We start from the raw sequence: 27921 nt of genomic DNA, 5'->3' as shown, positions 1-27921 counted from the left end.
CAGAGCTGGACAGATCACGACTTTGGCCTCTGTCACTGCTCGATCAGATTTCATCCCACTCCCTGGCTGAGCTGCTCCTTCTCCTAATCCCCTCTTCCTTGCTCGCAGTCAGTCCTGTTTCTTGTGGGACTTTTTCCCCTTCTTCCTGTGCTCTCCTCCATCTCCGCACCCTCCGGGATACAGCTCGCACTGATGCAGAACCAGTGCGAATCCTATTTCTATTTTAGGACAAATCATAACGGCTACAATTCACACTGGAATTTTTTTTTTTCTCCCCCCTTCTCTTTGAAGAAAACTCGTGTCCTCGGCATCTTATGAACCTGGGACTTTATTATTGTACAGTATTTTTAACTTAAGTGAAAAAAAAAATCTCTTGGGGCAGCATCCGCTGTATATATCCTCAGACAGTCCATAGTGGGAAAAGTACAGATAAATAACGCAGGGGGCCTCAGTCTTGGTCTTCATCCCAGTCCTTCTTACCAGTCGGTGCCTTGGGGCCACCTGCTGGTTTTGCCATGATTATCTGATGGAGAGAATTAAAAAGTATATATAAGTTATTACCAACATGTGCAGCACCAGATAAACCATCCTGTGACCTGTCAGGCCAGGACTTGCCCCTGTTCCACATTACACAGAGCCCCAGCACTGTTCTGTGCAGACAGCCGCTCTTCCCCAGAGCTTTCCTGTGTAGCCGCCCTTGTATTAGAAGGACGGCTACTCATCCTGAATGGCCACCAAATAATAGTCCAAGGCTACAATCACCCGATTCAGGAACGCCTTGTGATACGTTCTGGCCACCTTTCTACGGCAGCCCTGCATGCTTGTGTAAAAAAGTCAGCTGAAATGGGGGGGGGGGCTGCGATTACTGACATCAAATAAAGGTGGGGACAGGCAAACGTCCAGAAGATACACTTTCTACAATGCATGCAAGATGGTGTCCAGCAGTAAGTGCACCGCCACTCTCATCCACTGACATTTCTAAGAGTGGCGCTCTTTCAGGAGTAACTTCAGGGTTATTAACATGACAGTAAGAGGCACACCAGGCAGTTAGTAAACGTGACATCATGCGGTGCGTGGTCCGTGCAACGTGGCACACAATATGGGCACCTGCTCTTTTACAAGAGGCCTATGGTTTGTCAGGCTCATCCTGCCAGTCATCTTTATCCCAGTGTCCTTGCTGCTTTGGGGCTCTCGGTCCACCCGCTGCTTTTGCCATAATAATCTATAAAGGTTTTACAGAGTTCAGCATGAAGGAGAAAGAGGAAAAAAAAAAAAAAACCCCTAAAACATGAGGGCCCCCTCCATATTACTCATCAGTCACGGCCGGACAAGTACTGATGAGAATTTAATGATCCTGACTTTGGTCCTGTATATAATTCATTATTGCTAGGACTGTAAGATGCCGGATAGAGAGGAAAAAGAGCCGCAGCTGGTGCTGCACCAAGCCCCATCCAGGTGTATAGAGCAGAGTTATCTGTACAGACTGCAGCCTATATGGGGCATCTGATTATTTTCTACCTAGTTTATTACCGGAGCTTCAGAATATGAATTCTTCTTCTTGAAGAGACTGCAGCTTCAGCAAAAAGATGGCAGTGACTGCCCCAATGAAAAGCAGTTACCCGTCCTAGTGTCATTCTTTCTATAGCAACCCCTTTAGTAAGGTTTCTACATTAGAAAGAAAAGGCTTCTTCAGGACCAGGACTACCCCCTCTCCCTTAGTTGTGTATGGTACTATAGCTCAGCTACAATACCTGATACAACCTGTACACGTGGGGTGGTGCTATTTTTGTATGTTTGGGGTTATGGCAATTGATGAAGTTCCTGCTTTAATAGGAAGGGAAGCTCTGTCATGCTTACCAGGAAAGTCACTTTAGTGACATGAAATGGCCATCAGCTGCATCAGTTCTGATGGCTCAATATTATCCAGAACTTCTCTAACACTTAAAGGGATTGTCCAGGATGATGGTCTTTCCCTACGATAGGTCTTCAATGTCTGATGGGTAGGGAGGTGCCAGGGACTGCAACCCCACCAATCAGCTGTTCCCGGAGTCGGTGGCCTCTGGTACTGCTCAGCTCATCTCCGTTGACTGTACATTGGCCACAGCAGAGGACTTCACATCTGCACCCTATTCAAATTAATGGAGGCGGATGTGCAGTACCCGGCCACAGGCTCCATTCCATCGGCAAAGCTGTGCAATACCGACACAGGGAGCAGCCAATCGTCGGGGTGCCGGATGTCGCACCTCTACCGATCAGATATTGATCAACTATCCTAAGGATATCCCTGAACAACTCCTTTAACATTGTTCCTGGCAAAGCGTTGCCGTAATTTCCTGCACATTACCCCTGTATCACTTACCTGATCCACTCGCAGGACAGTGACGGCCGCGTTTGTGGCGAGCTTGATTCCCCAGTATTTCACAAGGTAGGTATCCAAGACGTTACTCTCCAGCATGTCCTTCACTGCAGCGCTTTCAGCCTGGAGGTAAGCAGATGTGATCAGTCTTTGTAGTGGACACAACTCTAGCCCTGGTATCAGTACCAACACATGCCCCCCCATACCCTTACCTCTATGTCAAAGCCCACGTTCTTGTTCCCCTCTTGATGCATTGCGTACAATTTAGAGATCACTTCGTTTGCCTTTACCCCAGAATTTTCAGCAAGGGCTCTAGGAATTGCCTCAAATGCTTCTGCAAACTTCTTGATTGCATACTGGTCAAGCCCCGGACACGTCTAGAAGCAGAGAGCGATGTCAGCCGTTATATAGGTAATGTGCAGAGGTTACAAGTGGTGTCAGCCTGGCCCGTACGACCTTACCTCTCCGTAGGAAGTGATATGCTTTGCCAATTCAATTTCAGTGGCGCCGCCGCCTGGGACGAGACGCTTATCCTTCATCAAGAAAGAAGAAAATCCTCGTATCAATGTCAGGAGCAACACTGAGGAGACGTGAAGTCGCCCCATATATCTCTAATGTATCATTATGGGACCCTTTCCCAGTATATTAGGATAGCGAACACAGACCCCCGACCATAATCTTCCTCTGAATACCCTAATATATACGCCCTTTCCTACTTGTCCTTGTCGCTTTTACTCACTCTGGTGAGAACTTTGAAGGTGTTGACGGCATCGTCCACCGCGCGCTCAACGTCGTCCATGAGGTTGTCCGTAGACCCTCGTATGACTATGGTGGCAATGGCACCATCTTCTTTTTCTACAAAAAAAATAAATAAATCAACAAATATTGCACAAAATATTGAGTTTTGTTTCAATTCCTACTTTACATGGGCCTGGTTCGCAGACCTATGTGGAAGCACAGTAATTGGGGCTTGTGATACCCACCATGTTTAAATACGACAACTTGTGTGTCCCCAACTTCAGACAGGTACACATTGTCACAATGCCCCATTTCTTCTGGCGTGGGCGCCGTCTGCAGGAGGGAAAACAGAAGTAAAATCCTGGCTGCGACACAAGCACATTGCCAATAGACTTAATAGGGTTGTCTCTTTTCAGGAAGTTTTTTTGAAAAAAATAAAAACAAGCTGGCGGTTTATTTGCCCTTCTAGGTTCCCTTTGTGGCGCCACTGTTTTCATTGTTTTGCTGCAGCCAACATCGACATCACTGCAGCCAATCACTGAGCTCACCAATGTCGACAGGTGATCAGTGCTGCAGCCAAACACCAGGGCAGCAGTGGAGGCGCAGCGCTAGGCTGGGTTCTGCAGCTTTGGAATGTTCCTATAAGTGTTAATACAGTGGTAAAATGTCTCACCAGCCTCGGCAGGGCAGTGGCGCACACGGTTTTGCACAGTCTCCTCAAATCCCACTTAGAATTTAACCTAAAAAAAAAAAAGACAAAACAGATCAGATAAACAGGGCCATAAAAGACATGGCTATAGCTATAGATGACTGGTCAGATATCAATCGAAGGGCTCACCTGACCACCATAAGGTTGTACTTGTTGGCATAGTGCAGAGCCATGTCTGCCACCTTGCCGCCTGTGACTATGATATTGGCTCCGGTATCAGCGATGGCCTTTACTTGCCCTTCCATGAGGTTCTCTTCTCCTTTGCTGAAGTCCATAAGCTCCTGTGCATTGTTAATGAGCACCGTGCCCTGAGAACAAACACATGCATGTATTATTGACCCGACAACTGCAGCCCTTTTTTCCTTCCCAAAACCATTACGTTCTTTGTCACGTCCCCAATATAGAGAGGGCTTAGTCATGAGCAGGTGACGGCTGTGTTACACGGCTGACATCTGCCTGTAAAAGCAGCGACCATTTAAATGTCATTGTCGATCAACCAATGCCTTTGGATGTAGGCCAGAATGATGGCGATAAATATGCTGCCCTCCCTGAAATTCTATGTGACCACAACTTACCTTTGTCTCGGTGACCATGCCATCAAATGGACAGGAATAAACGGCGATTTTTGCGTCTTTCACAGATGTTACATCCCCTTCGGTTTCCTTTTTGAACACCATACCATGCAGGACTGACGAGGCGCAGATACCAGACCCCTGGGAGGAAAGGCGCACATTGATATATACATATTACTTACAGGACTTACGGTTAAGAAGATGGACTCACCAGGATTTTGCAGACTCGGATGCCGTCAACGTTGAAGTGTCCGGACTCTGGGAGGATGGAGACTAGATAACGACAAAAAAAATAATTGCAGGTGTTCCAGAGACGATTCGCCCAGCGCATAAATGTGTTCCGCGTCTTACCGCAAGCCTGGCCTATCAGTTTGGACAGGAAGGCCTCGTTGCCATATTGCTTGCTCATGATGGAGGTTTGCAGGAGGGCGGCAACTTCGTCGAGGTTGCGGAGGTTCTTGGCAGAGCTGCACACCAGGTCGGGAAGGATCTCCAGCGCTTTCTTACAGGCCTTTTCATAGCCCTCAATGACCTGGACATGTACAAGGCTTACAGAGTAAGACCCACTGCTGGATACATGGCATACAGGGAACACAATCCGACAACACGCACATGAGTCTGGGTGAGAATTAATATTTATGCTGCGGTATTTACAGGACCAGTGCAGGAGGACGACCTGCTGTCGGATCCTACTGGGAAATCGGGCCACACAAAGCCCCCTCTATCTTTATGTGCAGCTATTTTCGATTGCCTCTTGGCTTTCTGACATCAGAACGTGCCTCCATGTTGCCCCATAGACATTTGTCTGTAGCGGATGGTTTATAATCTTGTGGTGGATGACCCCACAGTAAACACGTAGGTCCCTCTACTAATTGTGATTTCTGACATTCATCTGCTATAAATGCATTGAGAATAATGCAGAGTGATCATGCATCTTACTCTTCAATGATTACACTTTAATAATTCTGGCATAAATAATCCCCTTCCGCCGAGTGTCGGATGAATATTTGCCCATAATACATGTGACTTGTATAGAGGTAAAACCATGGTCTTGTCAGGAGCTTTTCTACCTCTTTTAATGCTTCCCACTATTTTGTTAATAGTGAAGGTCTAAAAGGTCGGATCCCCATTAACCCCGACTTGCATGTTGCCGTCCCTCGGCTCCATCAGTAATCTGACGGGAGCCCTGAGAATCGCCTTCTGCCTCCCGTCATCCGTGCCTCTTCTTTTGATTAGTCGGCCTTGCGCAACATCATATAATAATAATCTTTATTTTTATATAGCGCTAACATATTCCGCAGCGCTTTACAGTTTGCACATATTTTCATCACTGTCCCTGATGGGGCTCACAATCTAAATTCCCTATCAGTATGTTTTTTGGAGTGTGGGAGGAAACCGGAGTGCCCGGAGGAAACCCACGCAAACACGGGGAGAACATACAAACTCCTTGCAGATGTTGTCCTTGGTGGGAGTCAAATCCAGGACTCCAGCGCTAACCACTGAGCCACCGTGCTGCCCTATAATCATATGTGCGTCCCAGTGCAACAATGACATCACACCTGGCCGGCTAGTCAAAAGAAGAGACACGGATGCTGGAAGGTAGGAGGCGATTCTCGGGGCTAAAATCTCATGGGCCACAGATTACTGATGCGGCCGATGGATCGGGTTCTGAAAATCAATTGGCACCAACCCAAATCACACCGTGACGATAGGACTTCATGTTAGAAGATGAGAATATTTCCTAGGGGAAGACAAAAGGGCTAGTGTCGCTGTTCTGTATCTGCCATACACCCCCCTTCCCCCAAAAACTATAGGGCAGCAATACTGGACTTTTAGACCAGACAGGAGGGTGCACAGCAGACCACGCCCACGTCTCTTTATACTTTGGTGGCAAATTGTTCGGAGCAGTGAGAGAAGACCCCCAAAGTCAGATCTGCATCTATCCGACATTTACATCATCTTGCAAATACGACGTGAAATGTAAGAGCCGAGCAAACAATTCCCAGAGCATTGGGCATTAGGAGAGAAGCTGCACCTCAGACACGGAGAGGCCCATCCTCAGCAGCTCCTCCGCCAGCTCCAGGAGCGCGCCGGCAAACACCAGCACGAAATTAGTCCCATCTCCGACCTCCTGCTCCTGCATGTGTGACGCCATCACTATCATCTTTGCGGCTGGATGTTGGACCTAATATATAGGAAAAGGGGAAAAGTTTGTAATGCAAGATACCAATGACCGCCCATAGAATAGTACAACGTGAGTGACACATCTGTATGGGATCACACACCTCCAGCTCGCGGATGATGGTGGCCGCGTCGTTGGTGACAAACAGCTTTTCCAGGTGATTAATAACCATTTTGTTCATCCCTGAAAATAAAGAAGAAACAGACAATGGGTTAATAGCAAATCAGAAAGTACCGGTATGGAGGAGTAGGAGGCGAGGATCGGATACCATTCGGTCCATACGCGGTGCGAGTCGTCTGAGCAAGTTCTTTGCAAGCCTGGATGTTCCTGAATACGGCTTCTTCTAATCCAGAATAATGCTGCAAGGAAAACGCGGAGTCACGAGATCAGGGTATTCATAGAAAGAAAACGCGACTAACAAACGGCCCATTTACTGGCCAGAAGGCATTACAGGGGGGGCTGCATGAACTGCATATGTGTGGTGAGGCCAAACAGTCTGTATGTGTACCTCCCCATCCAGGTACTGGCACTACACAGTGTATGGAGCTGTGATTTCTCGGCAACTCGCAAGGTTTACACCCGTCACTGCTGCTGGGAGCACAGTACATCCACAATAATGTAAGGGAGAAGTGATGGAGGTGTCACTGCTGCTGGGAGCACAGTACATCTATAGTAATGTAAGGAGGAAGTGTTGGAGGCGTCACTGCTGCTGGGAGCACAGTACATCCACAGTAATGTAAGGGGGAAGTGATGGAGGCGTCACTGCTGCTGGGAGCACAGTATATCCACAGTATTGTAAGGGAGAAGTGACGGAGGTGTCACTGGTGCTGGGAGCCAGTACATCTACAGTAATGTAAGGGGGAAGTGATGGAGGGGTCACTGCTGGGAGCACAGTACATCTACAGCAATGGAAGGGGGGAGTGATGGAGGCGTCACTGCTGGGAGCACAATACATTCAGAGCAATGTAAGGGGGCAGTGATGGAGATGTCCCTGCTGCTGGGAGCACAGTACCTCTACAGTAATGTAAGGGGGGGAAGTGATGGAGGCGTCACTGCTGCTGGGAGCACAGTATATCTACAGTAATGTAAGGGGGGGCAGTGATGGAATCATCGCTGCTGCTGGGAGCACAGTACATCTACAGTAATGTAAGGGGGGGCAGTGATGGAATCATCGCTGCTGCTGGGAGCACAGTACATCTACAGTAATGTAAGGGGGGGCAGTGACGGAGGCGTCACTGCTGCTGGGAGCACAGTACATCTACACTAATGTAAGGGAGAGTGATGGAGGCGTCGCTGCTGCGAGCACAGTACATCTACAGTAATGTAAGGGGGCAGTGATGGAGATGTCGCTGCTGGGAGCACAGTACATTTACAGTAATGTAAGGGGGGAGTGATGGAGATGTCCCTGCTGCTGGGAGCACAGTTCATCCGCAGTAATGTAAGGGGGGGAAGTGATGGAGGCGTCACTGCTGCTGGGAGCACAGTACATCCGCAGTAATGTCAGGGGGAAGTGATGGAGGCGTCACTGCTGCTGGGAGCACAGTATATCCGCAGTAATGTCAGCGGGGGAAGTGATGGAGATGTCCCTGCTGCTGGGAACACAGTACAGCCGCAGTAATGTAAGGGAGGAGTGATGGAGGCATCACTGCTGCTAGGAGCACAGTACATCCACAGTAATGTAAGGGGGGAGTGATGGAGGCGTCACTGCTGCTGGGAGCACAGTAATGTAAGGGGGGGGGAATGATGGAGGCATCACTGCTGCTGGGAGCACAGTACATCCGCAGTAATGTAAGGGGGGAGTGATGGAGGCATCACTGCTGCTGGGAGCACAGTACATCCACAGTAATGTAAGGGGGGAGTGATGGAGATGTCCCTGCTGCTGGGAGTACAGTACATCCGCAGTAATGTCAGGGGGAAGTGATGGAGGTGTCACTGCTGCTGGGAGCACAGTACATCCGCAGTAATGTCAGGGGGAAGTGATGGAGGCGTCACTGCTGCTGGGAACACAGTAATGTCAGGGGGAAGTGATGGAGGCGTCACTGCTGCTGGGAGCACAGTACATCCACAGTAATGTAAGGGGGGAGTGATGGAGGCATCACTGCTGCTGGGAGCACAGTACATCCACAGTAATGTAAGGGGGGAGTGATGGAGATGTCCCTGCTGCTGGGAGCACAGTACATCTATAGTAATGTCAGGGGGAAGTGATGGAGGCATTACTGCTGCTGGGAGCACAGTACATCCACAGTAATGTAAGGTGGGAGTGATGGAGATGTCCCTGCTGCTGGGAGCACAGTAATGTCAGGGGGAAGTGATGGAGGCGTCACTGCTGCTGGGAGCACAGTACATCCACAGTAATGTCAGGGGGAAGTGATGGAGGCATCACTGCTGCTGGGAGCACAGTACATCCACAGTAATGTAACGTGGAAGTGATGGAGGCGTCACTGCTGCTGGGAGCACAGTACATCCGCAGTAATGTAAGGGGGGAGTGATGGAGGCATCACTGCTGCTAGGAGCACAGTACATCCACAGTAATGTAAGGGGGGAGTGATGGAGGCGTCACTGCTGCTGGGAGCACAGTACATCTACAGTAATGTAAGGGGGAAGTGATGGAGGCGTCACTGCTGCTGGGAGCACAGTACATCCACAGTAATGTAAGGGGGGGAAGTGATGGAGATATATCCCTGCTGCTGGGAGCACAGTACATCTACAGTAATGTCAGGGGGGAGTGATGGATGCGTCACTGCTGCTGGGAGCACAGTGCATCCACAGTAATGTAAGGGGGGAGTGATGGAGGCGTCACTGCTGCTGGGAGCACAGTACATCCACAATATTGTAAGGGGGGAGTGATGGAGGTGTCACTGCTGCTGGGAGCACAGTACATCCACAGTAATGTAAGGGGGAGTGATGGAGGCGTCACTGCTGCTGGGAGCACAGTACATCCACAGTAATGTAAGGGGGGAGTGATGGAGATGTCCCTGCTGCTGGGAGCACAGTACATCCACAGTAATGTCAGGGGGAAGTGATGGAGGCATCACTGCTGCTGGGAGCACAGTACATCCACAGTAATGTAAGGGGGGAGTGATGGAGATGTCCCTGCTGCTGGGAGCACAGTAATGTCAGGGGGAAGTGATGGAGGCGTCACTGCTGCTGGGAGCACAGTACATCCACAGTAATGTAAGGGGGAAGTGATGGAGGCGTCACTGCTGCTGGGAGCACAGTACATCCGCAGTAATGTAAGGGGGGAGTGATGGAGGCATCACTGCTGCTGGGAGCACAGTACATCCACAGTAATGTAAGGGGGGAGTGATGGAGGCGTCACTGCTGCTGGGAGCACAGTAAATCCACAGTAATGTAAGGGGGGAGTGATGGATGCATCACTGCTGCTGGGAGCACAGTACATCCACAGTAATGTAATGGGGAAGTGATGGAGGCGTCACTGCTGCTGGGAGCACAGTACATCCACAGTAATGTCAGGGGGGAGTGATGGAGGCGTCACTGCTGCTGGGAGCACAGTACATCCACAGTAATGTAAGGGGGGAGTGATGGAGGTGTCACTGCTGCTGGGAGTACAGTACATCCACAGTAATGTAAGGGGGAAGTGTTGGAGGCGTCACTGCTGCTGGGAGCACAGTACATCCACAGTAATGTAAGGGGGCAGTGATGGAGGCGTCACTGCTGCTGGGAGCACAGTACATCCACAGTATTGTAAGGGAGAAGTGACGGAGGTGTCACTGCTGCTGGGAGCACAGTACATCCACAGTAATGTAAGGGGGGGAAGTGATGGAGGCGTCACTGCTGCTGGGATCACAGTACATCCGCAGTAATGTCAGGGGGAAGTGATGGAGGCGTCACTGCTGCTGGGAGCACAGTACATCCGCAGTAATGTCAGCGGGGGAAGTGATGGAGATGTCCCTGCTGCTGGGAACACAGTACAGCCGCAGTAATGTAAGGGAGGAGTGATGGAGGCATCACTGCTGCTAGGAGCACAGTACATCCACAGTAATGTAAGGGGGGAGTGATGGAGGCGTCACTGCTGCTGGGAGCACAGTAATGTAAGGGGGGGGGGGAATGATGGAGGCATCACTGCTGCTGGGAGCACAGTACATCCGCAGTAATGTAAGGGGGGGGAGTGATGGAGATGTCCCTGCTGCTGGGAGTACAGTACATCCGCAGTAATGTCAGGGGGAAGTGATGGAGGTGTCACTGCTGCTGGGAGCACAGTACATCCGCAGTAATGTCAGGGGGAAGTGATGGAGGCGTCACTGCTGCTGGGAACACAGTAATGTCAGGGGGAAGTGATGGAGGCGTCACTGCTGCTGGGAGCACAGTACATCCACAGTAATGTAATGTGGAAGTGATGGAGGCGTCACTGCTGCTGGGAGCACAGTAATGTAATGGGGGAGAGATGGAGGCATCACTGCTGCTGGGAGCACACTACATCCACAGTAATGTAAGGGGGAAGTGATGGAGGCATCACTGCTGCTGGGAGCACAGTACATCCGCAGTAATGTAAGGGGGGGAGTGATGGAGGCTTCACTGCTGCTGGGAGCACAGTAAATCCACAGTAATGTAAGGGGGAAGTGATGGAGGCATCACTGCTGCTGGGAGCACAGTACATCCGCAGTAATGTAAGGGGGGGAGTGATGGAGGCTTCACTGCTGCTGGGAGCACAGTAAATCCACAGTAATGTAAGGGGGGAGTGATGGATGCATCACTGCTGCTGGGAGCACAGTACATCCACAGTAATGTAATGGGGAAGTGATGGAGATGTCCCTGCTGCTGGGAGCACAGTACATCCACAGTAATGTCAGGGGGAAGTGATGGAGGCATCACTGCTGCTGGGAGCACAGTACATCCACAGTAATGTAAGTGGGGAGTGATGGAGATGTCCCTGCTGCTGGGAGCACAGTAATGTCAGGGGGAAGTGATGGAGGCGTCACTGCTGCTGGGAGTACAGTACATCCACAGTAATGTAATGTGGAAGTGATGGAGGCGTCACTGCTGCTGGGAGCACAGTACATCCGCAGTAATGTAAGGGGGGAGTGATGGAGGCATCACTGCTGCTGGGAGCACAGTACATCCACAGTAATGTAAGGGGGGAGTGATGGAGGCATCACTGCTGCTGGGAGCACAGTACATCCACAGTAATGTAAGGGGGGGAGTGATGGAGGCGTCACTGCTGCTGGGAGCACAGTACATCCACAGTAACGTCAGGGGGGAGTGATGGAGGCGTCACTGCTGCTGGGAGCACAGTACATCCACAGTAATGTCAGGGGGAAGTGATGGAGGCGTCACTGCTGCTGGGAGCACAGTACATCCACAGTAATGTAAGGGGGGAGTGATGGAGGTGTCACTGCTGCTGGGAGCACAGTACATCCACAGTAATGTCAGGGGGAAGTGATGGAGGCGTCACTGCTGCTGGGAGCACAGTACATCCACAGTAATGTAAGGGGGGAGTGATGGAGGTGTCACTGCTGCTGGGAGCACAGTACATCCACAGTAATGTCAGGGGGGAGTGGTGGAGGCGTCACTGCTGCTGGGAGCACAGTACATCCACAGTAATGTCAGGGGGAAGTGATGGAGGCGTCACTGCTGCTGGGAGCACAGTACATCCACAGTAATGTAAGGGGGGAGTGATGGAGGTGTCACTGCTGCTGGGAGCACAGTACATCCACAGTAATGTAAGGGGGAGTGATGGAGATGTCACTGCTGCTGGGAGCACAGTACATCCACAGTATTGTAAGGGGGGAGTGATGGAGGCGTCACTGCTGCTGGGAGCACAGTACATCCACAGTAATGTAAGGGGGAGTGATGGAGATGTCACTGCTGCTGGGAGCACAGTACATCCACAGTATTGTAAGGGGGGAGTGATGGAGGTGTCACTGCTGCTGGGAGCACAGTAATGTCAGGGGGGAGTGATGGAGATGTCACTGCTGCTGGGAGCACAGTACATCCACAGTATTGTAAGGGGGGAGTGATGGAGGTGTCACTGCTGCTGGGAGCACAGTACATCCACAGTATTGTAAGGGGGGAGTGATGGAGGTGTCACTGCTGCTGGGAGCACAGTACATCCACAGTAATGTCAGGGGGAAGTGATGGAGGTGTCACTGCTGCTGGGAGCACAGTAATGTCAGGGGGGAGTGATGGAGGTGTCACTGCTGCTGGGAGCACAGTAATGTCAGGGGGGAGTGATGGAGATGTCACTGCTGCTGGGAGCACAGTACATCCACAGTAATGTAAGGGGGAGTGATGGAGATGTCACTGCTGCTGGGAGCACAGTACATCCACAGTAATGTCAGGGGGGAGTGATGGAGGTGTCACTGCTGCTGGGAGCACAGTAATGTCAGGGGGGAGTGATGGAGATGTCACTGCTGCTGGGAGCACAGTACATCCACAGTATTGTAAGGGGGGAGTGATGGAGATGTCACTGCTGCTGGGAGCACAGTACATCCACAGTATTGTAAGGGGGGAGTGATGGAGGTGTCACTGCTGCTGGGAGCACAGTACATCCACAGTAATGTCAGGGGGAAGTGATGGAGGCGTCACTGCTGCTGGGAGCACAGTACATCCACAGTAATGTAAGGGGGGAGTGATGGAGGTGTCACTGCTGCTGGGAGCACAGTACATCCACAGTAATGTCAGGGGGGAGTGATGGAGGCGTCACTGCTGCTGGGAGCACAGTACATCCACAGTAATGTAAGGGGGGAGTGATGGAGGTGTCACTGCTGCTGGGAGCACAGTACATCCACAGTAATGTAAGGGGGAGTGATGGAGATGTCACTGCTGCTGGGAGCACAGTACATCCACAGTATTGTAAGGGGGGAGTGATGGAGGTGTCACTGCTGCTGGGAGCACAGTAATGTCAGGGGGGAGTGATGGAGATGTCACTGCTGCTGGGAGCACAGTACATCCACAGTATTGTAAGGGGGGAGTGATGGAGGTGTCACTGCTGCTGGGAGCACAGTAATGTCAGGGGGGAGTGATGGAGATGTCACTGCTGCTGGGAGCACAGTACATCCACAGTATTGTAAGGGGGGGAGTGATGGAGGCGTCACTGCTGCTGGGAGCACAGTACATCCACAGTAATGTAAGGGGGAGTGATGGAGATGTCACTGCTGCTGGGAGCACAGTACATCCACAGTATTGTAAGGGGGGAGTGATGGAGGTGTCACTGCTGCTGGGAGCACAGTACATCCACAGTAATGTAAGGGGGGAGTGATGGAGGTGTCACTGCTGCTGGGAGCACAGTAATGTAAGGGGGGAGTGATGGAGGTGTCACTGCTGCTGGGAGCACAGTAATGTAAGGGGGGAGTGATGGAGGTGTCACTGCTGCTGGGAGCACAGTACACCTGAACGAGGCTGTTTCCATTATGTCTCACAACATATTCATTAGACACTAGATGAGATAGCCGCACAGAATACGCAGGCATGTCAGCGGTAATGTGCGGTACATGGAGGGGGGGGGGCTCTTGTCATATAACGGGCTGTGGTGTCCGCGCCCCCAGTATTGCGCCCGTCATCCCCGGACTGTTCTGGAAGCTTCCATGTGCCGCACATGGCACCTCTCGCCCCGCCTGGCCACCAGCTCTCGTTACCTTGGCTCCATCTTTGAGCATCTGGGCAAAGCCCGGGGCCTTAGGGACGTGCAGCGCCATGTGTGCGGCTCCGGTGTCCGGGGAGACAGAGACGAGCGACGCGCACAGAACCGGCGAGAAGGCAGGAGGAGGCGGAGACAGAAGACGGCTACCCACAACACCCTGCGCCTCAGAGCAGACTAGAGCAGCCGCTGAGCCGAGCCATGGATCAGAGCAGGCGGCGGGAGCAGTGGAGGGAAGGGACAATGATCGATGTGCTCCTGGTGCCACTATGTGTCCTGGTTACTGTGCAGGCAGCGTGGTCTGGGCGTGTGCGGCTCACGAAGACCCAGACTTTGTAGTGCGCATGCTCAGTGACCACTCCATGCATTGTCTATGGGGCTACGCTCTTCTTTCTTGCTCTGTGCCATAGACCATGAATGGAGGCAGATCTTTGCTTTTAGGGTCCAGAATTCTGGTTTGGGGATTTTTAGGAATCCCAGAGGTTGGATTCCCCATCGATTACCAAGAAATCCTTTCTTTGAGAGTAGCCCTTTAAATAGGACAACTAATCCAGCACCGACAGTGTACCACCAGACCAGTACAGTGCTGTGTATTACCAATGCGACCAGCAGAGTGTATATTAACCCCTTTACCCCAAGGGTGGTTTGCACGTTCATGACCGGGCCAATTTTTACAATTCTGACCACTGTCCCTTTATGAGGTCATAACTCTGGAACGCTTCAATGGATCCCGGTGATTCTGACATTCTTTTCTCGTGACATATTGTCCGTCATGTTAGTGGTAAAATTTCATTCATATAACTTGCGTTTATTTGTGGAAAAAAAACGAAATTTGTCAAAAATTTTGCAATTTTCAAACTTTTAATTTGTATACCCTTAAATCAGAAAGATATCTCACAAAAAAATCTTAATAAGTAACATTTCCCACATGTTTACTTTACATCAGCACAATTTTGGAACCAAATTTTTTTTTTGTTAGGAAGTTATAAGGGTTAAAAGTTGACCAGCGATTTCTCATTTTTACAACACCATTTTATTTTTACGGACCACATCACATTTGAAGCCACTTTGAGGGGTCTATATGATAGAAAATACCCAAAAGTGACACCATTCTAAAAACTGCACCCCTTAAGGTGCTCAAAACCAGATTCAAGAAGTTTATTTACCCTTCAGGTGCTTCACAGGAATTTTTTGAATGTTTAAAAAAAATGAACATTTAACTTTTTTTCACAAAAAAATTACTTCACGTCCAATTTTTTTTTATTTTACCAAGGGTAACAGGAGAAATTGGACTGCAAAAGTTTTTGTGCAGTTTGTCCTGAGTACGCTGATACCTGATATGTGGGGGGAACCACTGTTTCGGCGCATGGCAGACCTCAGAAGGGAAGGAGCGCCGTTTGACTTTTTCAACGCAAAATTGGCTAGAATTGAGATGGGACCCAATGTCATGTTTGGAGAGCCCCTGATGTGCCTAAACAGTGGAAACCCCCCACAAGTGACCCCATTTTGGAAACTAGACCCCCCAAGGAACTCATATAGATATGTGGTGAGAACCTTGAACCCTCAAGGACTTCACAGAAGTTTATAACATACAGCTGTACAATTAAAAAATCATTTTTTCCACAAAAATGATCTTTTCACCCCCAATTTTTATTTTCCCAAGGGAAACAGGACCCCAAACGTTATTGTACAATTTGTCCTGAGTACGCTGATACCCCACATGTGGGGGTAAAGCCTTGGATGATTATCATTGGTCACCAGAATATTCATGGATTACTTGTGATGTGGTGGGTTTATACCCGTCCATACCACACAATGTGATTATTTCTAGTCTCACATTCTTTTTGGACAAATATAGCACATATGTGATAGAAATTCAATCCTTCATTGTGGATGCAGTTTCCTTTCTTCTCTCACATAATTATTTTTCATTTGATGGAATTTTTTTCTTACAAAAACAAGGAGTAAGCATGGGGGGTAAATGTTCCCCAGCTTTAGCTAATATTACAGTAGCTGTTTGGGAAGAGAAATATATCTTATGTAACAATAATCCCTTTTCACAAAATATACAACTATATGGCCGCTTTATAGATGACCTGATTTTGATTTGGAAGGGAGACATCTCAGGGATTAGTGATTTCATTAGCTATATCAATATGAATGATTTTAATCTTTCATTTACATTTACAGTGTCGGATTTTTCTATCAGTTATCTGGATGTGACTTTGTCTGTGAATTCTGACAACCAAAAGGTCTGCGTTTTTCCTTTCAGAAAACCCACAGATACAAATTCAATTTTACAAGCTTATTCTTGTCACCCCAAGCACGTGGTTAAAAACATTCCAGTGGGAGAATTAATTAGGTTAAAAAGAAATTGCAGTTCACCTATAACATTTGCTAAAGAATCAAACAAAACCCTCTCTAGACTTAAGGACAGAGGATATGCTAATTGGATGCTAAGGAAAGCTGATAATATTGTCAGCAGGATCGATAGACACACCCTGCTGAATGAATCTCCTTTGAGCCTCGTACACACTGGAGTTACTGCTAACAAGAAAAAGAATCGCACACGGGCCCCCTGTAATAATTATGACCGTCCTATAGTTAGTTTTTCTACCATGTACAGTCCACAATTCAATAAGATAAAGGACATTGTCAAAAAATATTTACCTATTTTACACAATGATAATAAACTTGGTCAAATTCTGGACAATACCCAGATACGATACATAGCCAGGAAAGCTCCTGCTTTGAGCGATATCTTATCCCCCAGTCTTTTTATCAGCAATAGGAGAACTAAAAATAATACTTGGTTGTCATATAAAGGCTTTTCCAAATGTGGACATCATCCCTGTAAAGTCTGCAACTATGTGGTTAAAACCAGCAGATTCACTTCTAGTGTTACTGGCATATCATACCCTATTCAGTCTCACATAAATTGTAATTCAGAAGGAGTAATATATGTTATTGAATGCGTTTTTTGTAACCTACAATATGTAGGCTGTACAATAGGACCTCTTAAAAAGAGAATTAGGAAACACTTGTCAGAAGCTACTAGTAGTAATTATAATATTTCAGCAGTTTCTTATCATTGTAAAACTGTTCATGGAGGTAAAACTGATAGTCTCAAAATTATAGCAATAGAGAAAGTCTATAGATCTACTAGGGGAGGTGATTTCAGGAGAAAATTATTAAATCGTGAATCCTTTTGGATTTTTAAATTAAATACAAGAGTACCATTAGGTCTGAACAAACGACTTGATTTAATATTGCAATTAGATTGATATTTTCTTCTGTATATTTACATTCTACTTAGTCCTATTCAATTCTGGTTATTCTGATAATTTTTGTGATTGTTATTATATTCTTATGATATCTTTTTATTAGATTTTTTTTTTTTTTTTCCTGTTTTTCCGACAAGTTTTTGTTTCAGCTCCACATTAGGCTGAGTGTTTGCAAGAGTTAACTGGTAGGGATACTCCCTATTTTCATTAATTCTTTTGTCCAACACCTGTGATTTACTAGTTTTTGTACTATTTGTAGTCGTCAGTATTGGTCTAGTGTGAACCATGAGTAAGACCCTCTAGGTCGAAACGCGTTGGTTGGAGACCACCAGAGACCCCATCTGCCTGTATGTCCTTATCCATACTTTTTTCTGTTCTATTTTAAGAATTTACAATAAATGATGTATTTTTAACTGAAGTCCAGCGCTGGAGATTCCATCCTTTATTTTGCTTCAGTCAACACCCCTGATCAAGGTGACTCCGTGCGCAGGAGGATTATGGATCGCAACCGAGACTGGTGAGCTGACCTCCCTTCATTTTCCCTATCCTTCTATAATTAAACCACTGTTTGGGCGCATGGCAGAGCTCAGAAGGGAAGGATCACCGTTTGACACAAAATTGGCTGGAATTGAGATCGGACACAATGTCACGTTTGGAAAGCCCCTGATGTGCCTAAGCAGTGGAAACCCCCCACAAATGACATCATTTTGGAGACTAGACGCCCCAAGGAAGTTATCTAGATATGTGGTGAGAGCTTTGAACCCACAAGAGCTTCACAGAAGTTTATAACGTACAGTTGTACAATTAAAAAAATCATATTTTTTCCACAAAAATGATCTTTTCACCCCCAATTTTTATCTTTGCAAGGGAAACAGGACTACAAAAGTTATTGTGCAATTTGTCCTGAGTACGATGATACCCCATATGCGGGGGTAAACCACTGTTTGGGCGCATGGCAGAGCTCGGAAGGGAATGAGCGCCGTTTTACTTTTTCAACGCAGAATTGGCTTGACGCCATACCGCATTTGGAGAGCCTCTGATGTGCCTAAACAGTGGAAACCTCCCACAAATGACACCATTTTGGACACTAGACCCCCCCCCAAGGAACTTATCTAGATGTGTGTTGAGAACTTTGAACCCCCAAGGGCTTCACAGAAGTTTATAACATACAGCCGTAAAAGTAAAAAATCATATTTTTTCCACAAAAATGATCTTTTCACTCCCAATTTTTATTTTACCAAGGAAAACAGGACCCCAAAAGTTACTGTGCAATTTGTCCTGAGTACACTGATACCCCATATGTTCTTATGATCCGTGATTACCATAACCGGATGAACTGCCCTGTCCAGAAAATGGCGCCACTCTTCAAAGACCCACTTGATTGCCAAGAGTTCCCTGTTACCAGTGTCATAATTTCCGCAGAAGACAGTTTTTCAGAAAAATAAGCACATTGATGCCATTTACCAGGAGACGCACCCTGTGACAATACAGCAGCCACCCCCACTTCAGAGCCATCAATTTCTCCAAAAACAAAAAGGCTGAGTGATGTCAGGTTGTATAAGAATCGCAGCAGATGCAAAACACTCCTTGTAGGTATTGCATGCCTCCCTGGCTGGACTGGAGCACTTGGAAAAGTCTGCCCCTTTCCTGGTCATATCCATCAGAGGTCTGGCCACTACCGAAAAGTTCTTTTTTTTTTTTAATCCAAAGATTTTTATTGAATTTTCAAACAACAAGAAAGGCAATGCACAAAACAAGACAAGGCAATAACATCATACATTGCAAGAAAAGGGGGAAGGGGGGCGGGGAGGTAACTTACAACAATACAGTAAGTACATTTATTGCACAGAAAAAGAGAGTTGTTCTAAACCACCGGTTACGGAACTACCTGTCCAACCTATTACAAGAGCAGGCTATCACCATTTTAGAGGGGGAGAGGCCCTGGGAGAGGCCGACCACATCTCCCAACCTTTTTGAATTTTTATGGCCAAAGAGACACTGCTGGCTAATTGAGTTTCATAGAGGAAATGCATGTTGATTTTAGCAATCACCTCCTCCAGAGCAGGAATTTCAGGGGACCTCCACCTAGCTGCGATACACTGTCTGGCCGAGAATAGGATGTGAGAGATGCATTGAGCAATGGGAGCAGGAAAGGCGTCCAAGCCCATGTGTAAAATCCCCATTTGAGGTGAGGGAGGAAGTCTAGTCTCACAAACCTCTGCCACTAGATCAAAGATCCGACCCCAGAAACTATAAATTAAAGGGCAAGACCACCAGAGATGTCCTATTGTCCCCACCATGCCACAACCCTTCCAACAGAGGGGAGAGTAATCCTCCGCAAACCTAGCAATCTGGGCTGGGCACCTATACCAACCCATGTGTACTTTCTTAATCTGTTCCAAATGGTTAAGGCAGGCGGAGGACCCCAGTACCATCCGGGAGGCCACATGCCACTGCCGAGGCGGCAAGGGGAGAGACAGCTCTTTTTCCCATTTTGTCATATATGTTGGTGTCTTCCCCTCCACATCAGAAGCAAAGTGGCGATATAATAAGGACAAGCCCTTGACCGGTGGCGAGTCCTTCAATAGAAAGTCTGCCAAAAACCTATGTCCTGATGCTGAGGAACTCAGGTGGAAAGTGCTTAGGAAATGCCTAATTTGAAGATACTGGTAGAAATCCTGCCTTGGAAGGTTGAATTTGGACCTCAGCTCAGGAAAAGGTAACAGGGAACCCTTGTCATAAAGATCTGACATACGCAGGGACCCCAACTGATCCCAAGCCCTGAGGTCAACATCAGGAACACAAGCCCTAACGTCCTTAAAGGGCAACCTCCAAATCAGACCGGCCACAAGCTCCGATGACCAATCCCTCCAGTGCCACCTCACCGCTTCGACCGTGCCCAGAATGGAATGCGGGACCAACCGATTTTGAATCAAAGCCCCCAGGAGCTTTTTTGTTGAACCTAGTGGACTTAGGAATCCCTCAATCTGCAGCCATCTATGATCCTCCGTCTCTCTCCACCAGTCCCTGACAGACTCTAAAACCGCAGCCCTGTGATATGCTACCACATCTGGCACACCCATTCTGCCTTCCCCAAATTGGGGGTGAAGAGATTGAAGGGGTATTCTAGATTTCTTCCCAGCCCAAATATATTTGCGGATAAGGCCTTGTATACCGGACAGGGAGTATCTCGGAATCTTCAAAGGGAGGCATCTAAAAAGGTATATCAGCTTTGGGAGAAATAACATTTTAAAAGCGTGAATTCTGGCCAACCACGATAGAGGCAATGCAGAAAAGCGTGGGAGCTCTTTTCCCAATTCTTTGGTCAGTTCTGAGATATTTTTCCTTACCAGTTGTTTAGTTGTTGTAAGATGGATTCCCAAATAGGGAATACTATGGTCCACCCAACGAAATGGCAAGGATGTGGCGAGCCTCTTCCTTTCAGCCCGGGGAACAAAGAAGGGAAGAATTAGGGATTTATTTGCATTAAGTTTATAAAATGAAACAGCAGAAAATTCCTCAAGAACCGATAGTACATTAATTAAAGAACTCTGTACTTCAGAACAGGAAATAATAAGGTCATCAGCATACAGACCACAACATGATCAACTTTACCAACTGTCACCCCCATGATACCCTTATGCAACCGAATGTACTCCGCCAGAGGCTCCACCACCAAAGCAAAAATTATTGGGGAAAGGGGGCACCCCTGACGGGTACCATTAGATATAGAAAAACTACGGGAGGCAAACCCTGAAGGGAGAACCTTAGCGTTAGGATTGGAGTACAGGGAGAGAATTGCAGATAAAATTGGTCCCCGAAATCCAAATTTCTCCAAAACATTCTTTAGGAATCCCCAATGCACCCTGTCAAAGGCTTTTTCCGCGTCAAGGGGCAGGAGAACACTGGGGACCCTCCTACTTTCTATCACAGCTATAAGGTCAATCAAACGTCTAGTCCCGTCTTTAGCCTGCCTTCCGGCAACAAACCCCACCTGATCTGGAGCTATCAAGGAGGGAAGGATCTTATGTAAACGAGAGGTCAAAATTTTTGCATATATTTTAAGGTCACAGTTGAGCAGTGAAATAGGGTGAAAGTTCCCCGGAGAGGTGGGGGGCTTCCCCGGCTTAGGGAGGGTAGTAATTATCGCTTCTAAATTGGAAGGGGAGACCGAGGATTGGTTTTGCCAATATGTGAAAGTCCTGCACAAATAAAGACCCAGGAGATCCACAAATTGTTTATAGTATAAATTAGAAAATCCATCTGGGCCTGGAGCAGAATGTGTCTTTGTAGCTTTGACCGTTTTATGGATTTCTTCTATAGAAAAGGGGGCATTTAGAACCTCCAGGTCCATTTGAGACATACTAGGCAGGTGTAGTTTACCTAGGAAGGCCTCAATAGCAGGTTTCGTTGGCTGAGGGGTGGACGGGTCGTCTTTTAAATTGTATAGACCCTGGTAATAGTCTGCAAAGGCATTCGCAATGTGAATAGGATTTTCAATTATAGAGCCCTCCGGGGTATGCAAAAATTCAATCCTGGACTTCATTTCCTGACTTTTGACCCTCCTAGCTAAAATGGAACCAGCTCTATCTCCCAAAGAGTAATGTTTGATTTTAAAAGCTCTAAGATTTTTTTCATATTTGAAGATAAGAATTTGCCTTGGCTGTAACCTTAGCTCTTTTAATTGGGCCGAGCGCGAGGGTAAGGGGCCAGTTTTATTTAGTGATTCTAAGGTTTTAATCTGACCAAAAATATTTGCTGTCAACTGTTCTCTTTTCTTTTTTTCCCAAGCAGCAATTTTAAAAAAAATTCCCCTAATTACCGCCTTATGTGAAGACCAAAGAGTCTCATCTGAGACTGAATTATTATCATTCAGAAGAAAAAACTCTGATAACCTCCCAGATAATTCTTGTAAAACATGTTGTTTAGAGAGCAAGGAATCATTTATTTTCCATCTATGAAAAATTGAGGAATTATGACCCTCATTAACTGTTAGGGAGACGGGCGCATGGTCAGACCATGATATGACTCCTATTTGAGACTCCGAGCACTCAGCCAGGAGGCTACTATCCACTAGAAAATAATCTATGCGGCTATAAGAGGAGTATCTAGCAGAATAATACGTGTAGTCCCTTTCTTCAGCATGGGTGTATCTCCAAACATCGTGAAGGTAATGTTGTGCTAAAAGCTGGCCAATTTCTTTCCTATGAGCAGTATTAGCGGAACAGTCTAGTTGTTTTGAAACAGGGATATTGAAATCTCCACAGATCACTTTATGACCCACAGCTGTTTGGTCCAGGATTTTTAGGAATTTCCGCAGAAATCCGATTTGCCTTATATTAGGAGCATAGACCCCGGCCAGAGTGTATTTCACATTGTTCAGGGAGCACACTATAATCAGAAATCTGCCTTCTGAGTCAGAATGTACAGAGTCCAGCTTAAACGCCACTGTATGTTTAATAAAAATACTAACCCCAGCCCGCTTTTTACTAAAGTTAGCATGAAAATTATGAGGGAACAACCAATTATTGAGCCTGAAATTGTCTGCTGCAACCAGATGAGTTTCCTGTACACATAGAATATCACACTAGGACTTGTGAACCTCATTCCATAACATGTTACGCTTAGCCGGGGAATTTAACCCTTTAGTGTTCAACGATAAGAACTTTAACCCCATGACTGATCATACAGAACATTTATGTTACCTGTAGGAAGGAAGGGAGGGGAGGGGAGGGGGGGGGAAATGGAAGAGGAAGATGGAGGAGTGGGTGAGGAAAAAAGCATGATAACTAGAAGGAAAGAAGCAGAAGCTAGCAAAAATAACATGAAGAAAACATTCAGTCAAATAAACAGCTTTAACAAGAAGCTGTATCACCACCACCACAAAGGGGGTAGCTGGTGGCTAAAAATGAAACTGAGCCACTTGGGGCACCTGGTGAAGAAAGAAGAGAAAAAAAAATAGACCAGGATCTTGAGCAACAGTGAGCTGGCTCTCAACTTCAGGTTTGGATCCACTCCTCTGAGATCTTTTCCAACTGGGAATTATCTTGAGGGCGACCTGCAGCCTCACAATGTGGGAGAATGTTCCAGGATTCCATCAGTTTTGCTAGATGGGCAGGAGACCAGCAAACATGGAGGGCACCGTTGTGTGAAACTGAGAGACTGACTGGGAAGCCCCAGCGGTATTTTATTCCAGCATCTCTGAGAGCTTTAGTGAGAGGAGCATATTCCTTTCTTTTTGCAAGTGTCTCTGCAGATAGATCCGGGAATACCAACAAGTCTGCATATCTTGGGGATAAAACCAGCTGTCTCCTCAGAGCTCGCAAGAAGGCTTCTTTAGTCTTAAAGAAATGTAACCGGGACAGGGTATCACGTGGGATGTCAGCTCCGAGCGATCTAGGCTTAGGCACTCTGTGGACCCGATCCACCATGAGACTGGCCGATTCAGCCTCAGGGAGCACCTCAGATAACAGACCTTGTAAAAACTCTGACAACTCCCCATCTGGTACCGACTCGGGGATTCCACGAATCCTTACAATATTACGGCGTGACCGATCCTCCAAATCTGTAACTTTAGCTTGAAGGCCACTAACGTGATCTTCTAAAGTAGAATGGGCGTCTATAAGGTCGTTATGAGACTTGGTGAGCTCCGACATTTTAGATTCTAAATGATCCGTTCTGTCCCCTATAGCCGTTATGTCCTCCCGGATCCCCGCCAGCATACCTCTCAGATCCTCCTGTAAAGAAGCTCTCAGTGAGACCAGCAGGCTCTGCATTGTTTTCTTTGTCAGCGGGATGTCTGACTGGTCAGAGTTCACCACTGAGGCTCTTCTGGAGGAGCGGGAAGAAGTGGAGGCAGGGGAAGCTGCCATCTTCCCCTTCACCATGCTGCCGTCTTTGGGGAAGAAGTCTGTAAGTTTGGCTGGAGAAGGACGCTTAGCAGCTTTCCCTCTGGTCATCTTGTTCCTGGGAGGCTTGCAGGTAAAACTCACAACCCCAGCCAGGAGAGAAGGAGGAATGAATCTATTTGAGCCGATTTAAAGCAGCTCACATGGGAGCTCAGAAGTTATGCAGCCAGCACCATTGCCAGTCAGGCCACACCCCTACTAAAGAAAAGTTTTTGATGAACTTATGGTAATAGTTGGCGAAACCCAAAAACCTCTGTAACACCTTAAAATCCTCAGGACCATCCCAAACCAGTACCGCCTGGACTTTCGCCGGATACACCGAAAATCGGTGGACGATAACACATATCATAGAAAAGGGATCTCCTCCACTGAGAACGTACATTTCTCTGGTTTGACAAATAATTGATTGTGAGTATCTGTAAGACCTGCCTGACTTGTACCTGATGTGACTCAAGGTGAGGTGAATAATATGTCGTCAAGATAAATTAGAAACAATCACTGACCTCAGGGAGACCAGTCAAAGAAAACACTGCGGCAGCCGGCAAAGGCGCTCAATCAGTGAAATCCTAGGTGCATTGCTCCCTGGGAAATACGAATATGCAAATAAAGTCCGTGGAGCCTCATCTAAGAGTCTCAAACACGGGACTAGCCAGATCTTTACGAGTTTACAGATATGACAAGGGAAATACCAAGGCCAGGTATCCATCCACAGACAGCTGTTTCGGGGTGTTGCCCTTCATCAGTGTGGAGTAGGATTCTGGCTAGGTTCCCTGAAGGAAGATCTGGCTAGTCCCGTGTTTGAGACTCTTAAATGAGGCTCCACGGACTTTATTTGCAAGATAAATTAGAACAAATCTACCTACCAGATGACTAAAGATGTCATTTACAAAGTGCTGAAAGACGGCGGGAACGTTCGTTAACGCAAATGGCATCACAAGGTTCTCATAGTGTCCCTCAGGCGTATTGAAAGCTGCTTTCCACTAATCCCCCTCTTTAATACAATGGAGATTATACACTTCCCTGAGATCCAGTTTAGAAATCTATTTTGCTCCTACAATCTGATTAAAGAGGTCCGGGATGAGAAGGAGCGGATCCGGATCCCAGACATTGATTTGATTGAGTTTGAGGAAATCTAAGCAGGGGCGTAACCCCCGTATTTTTTTCTTTACAAAGAAGAACCCCGCAACAGTGGGGGATGAGGATTGGCTGATATGACCCTTTGCCAAACTTTCCGTGATAAAGTCCTTCATAGCCCGCCTCTCTGACCCAGAGATATTATACAGTTTGCTCTTTGGCAGCTTGGCCCCAGAGACTAGATTTACGGCGCAGTCATAAAGACGATGGGGAGGAAGTTCTTGGCACCCCTGCTCCTAGAACACATCCCCAAAGTCAGACAGGTATTTAGGTACAGACTAGGTATCCACACTTCCAAGCCGGGTGCCCAAGCAGTGTCATTGACAATACTGACTCCACTTCACCACCTCCTGAGTCTGCCAACCTCCCACAGGGTTGTGCAGACTGAGCCAAGAAAGTCCAAGAACCACAGGAGAGGGTAGACCCTCCAGCACATTACAGACCATACCTTATGAGTGCATGCCCCCTACCTGTAGATGTAACTCCTGGATGGCTTGAGTAAACTATCTCTGTCTCAAGGGTGCAGACTATGGGTAAAGGTCTGAACAGTGTATGTGGTTTGAGGCCCTGAACCTGGATAAACCTAGCGTTGATCAAGTTAAACCCTGCTCCTCTGCCCAGAAAGGCAGAGATAACCACCTTATTTTTACTCAGATGGATTTCAGCAGTGAAGCACCACTGAGGGCCGGGAGGTCTCCGGGGGCTGACAGAGGGTAAGTATGTCCCTATTTTTTATTTTAATTCTAATTTTAACAGGAATATGGCACCCAGTCTCCTCTCCTCCAGACCCTGGGTACCATCCGCACATGAAACGCTCACTTTACGCATGGTGGGCAATAGCGCCGCTGAGGACTGGCAGCGCCGCTGAGGAGATCGGGGGCCGATAGAAGGTGAGTATATCCATATTTTTTATTTTTTTAAATTATTTTTAGCATTCTATCTTTTAATATTGATGCTGCATAGGCAGCATCAATAGTAAAAAGTTGGTCACACTTGTCAAGCACTATGCTTGACAAGTGTGACCAACCTGTCAATGCTTCAAATCACTTGGAAAAGTGCTTGAATTCCGCAAGCTAAAAACGCTTGCAAAACGCTTGTATTTTGCGGGAAAACGCATGCGAATTCCGCATGCATTTTACCCGCGGGAGGGAGTAGCGTGGGCAAAAACGTGGGCAATCTGGCGTGGGGGTCCTCTCTCTTAACCCTTCAGCACTTGGTAAGCTCTTCCTGCCCTTGTTTGTTTACCTTAAATCACTTTTTTATGCACACTTTGTACTATGGGCATCATATAGAGCGTCATTACCTGGTTCTGCACCATGTGTTAAGGAAGCCCTTATATATGATGTTTAAAATTCTGGCGTTATGAATCCATAAACATGAGCTGTTTAGGTACCTTTGTTTGAGGGTGATACCCCTGTACTTTGGGACGTTCCTGGAAACATGTATCATGTCTTTGTAATATCCGTGTGCTTTTATGAAGTATTGTGCCCTTAATAAATATTTTTCAGTAAAGTTTTTACTGCAAACTCCTTGTTCTCTGGTATTTTCAATTGTATTGGGAGTAGGTATTAGGTGTTTGGGTGGTTTTTACTGTGCATCCACCCTATAATACCAATTATGCAGCTGGGTTGTCTGGCACAACGTGGGCACATAGCCTGAAGGACCCCAGGCTTTCCATTATTCTCTTGATGCATTTTATTATTGTGGAACGGCGAGCGGTTTAAAAAGTTTTAGGAATCAATACAACAATATAAGAAACTAACAGAAAAATGAAATATATAAAATAAATAAAAAAAATATATAAACCACCAGAATGAAAACAAATTAAATTATACAAGCATGAGTGCAATGTTTCATAAAACTAGAAGAAGAGAAGGGGAACAGATTCAGTATTAAACATATTAAATGTGCCTTAAGAGATTGTACTAAAAATTGGATTATGTTTCATAGTTTAGAGGTAAATCTATCTAATGTTTGTAAGGGTTATCTGACACACACAGACTTTTCCAACCAAAATGTGTCTGAATAGCTACTCAGCTCTGTTGTTCTGGAGTACTATTCGCATATCCACTTTTCCTACAACCAGGTGCCGACTACCAACTCAGCCGCACTGTTCCTGTGTGGCTATCCACACACTTAAGGGTATGTGCACACGCTGCGGATTTGGCCACGCGGATTTTGTAAAATCCGCAGGTAAATCTGCAAGTCAAAAGACCTGTGGTTTTACCTGCGGACTAGCCTGCGGTTTTGCCCTGCGTTTTTTCATCTCCACAATGGTGAAGATGGCAAACCGTGGCGGAATCTGCAGAAAGAATTGACATGTCAATTCTTTCTGCGGTTTAGAAACCACAGAAAAACCGCACGGAAAAATCCGCACCGTCTGCACTGCGGTTTTTAATATCCATAGGATATTATGGTACTGTACACCGCAGCAAAAACTG

General features: G+C 47.1%; 1 protein-coding gene across 2 annotated transcripts; it reads right to left on the bottom strand.

Annotated features, from left to right (window-relative positions):
• Positions 1 to 310: 310 nt before the first annotated feature.
• Positions 311 to 14366, bottom strand: CCT8 (chaperonin containing TCP1 subunit 8). 2 transcript variants are annotated; one of them, XM_073584586.1, is made up of 16 exons: positions 14153 to 14366; positions 6826 to 6916; positions 6661 to 6740; positions 6411 to 6560; positions 4727 to 4907; positions 4587 to 4648; positions 4379 to 4516; positions 3933 to 4111; positions 3768 to 3834; positions 3340 to 3427; positions 3096 to 3211; positions 2818 to 2889; positions 2569 to 2733; positions 2360 to 2479; positions 1108 to 1222; positions 311 to 523 (listed from the first exon to the last, which is right to left on the bottom strand). In XM_073584586.1, exons 1-15 carry the CDS (start codon positions 14210 to 14212, stop codon positions 1127 to 1129), a joined length of 1665 nt encoding a protein of 554 aa, XP_073440687.1. In that variant the 5' UTR covers positions 14213 to 14366; the 3' UTR covers positions 311 to 523; positions 1108 to 1126. The 2 variants fall into 2 exon arrangements, with proteins under 2 accessions (XP_073440687.1, XP_073440688.1); XM_073584587.1 differs by lacking the exon at positions 1108 to 1222 and having other exon boundaries at positions 14153 to 14363.
• Between the last annotated feature and the right edge of the window lie 13555 nt (positions 14367 to 27921).

This window comes from Dendrobates tinctorius, unplaced genomic scaffold (genome assembly GCF_039654945.1).
Source record: "Dendrobates tinctorius isolate UK_male_01 unplaced genomic scaffold, ASM3965494v1 ptg000084l, whole genome shotgun sequence".
NCBI lineage: Eukaryota > Metazoa > Chordata > Amphibia > Anura > Dendrobatidae > Dendrobates > Dendrobates tinctorius.
Note: the sequence above shows the minus strand (reverse complement) of the source record. Positions and strands in the feature narration are given on the sequence as shown.

Excerpts from the sequence above, each read along its gene's own strand:
- CCT8 (XM_073584586.1), bottom strand. The coding sequence starts at position 14,212 with ATGGCGCTGCACGTCCCTAAGGCCCCGGGCTTTGCCCAGATGCTCAAA. Across the intron at positions 6,741-6,825 it reads CACCGCGTATGGACCGAATG|GGATGAACAAAATGGTTATT; the intron begins GTATCCGATCCT and ends CTTTATTTTCAG. Across the intron at positions 2,480-2,568 it reads ACGTGGGCTTTGACATAGAG|GCTGAAAGCGCTGCAGTGAA; the intron begins GTAAGGGTATGG and ends GCTTACCTCCAG.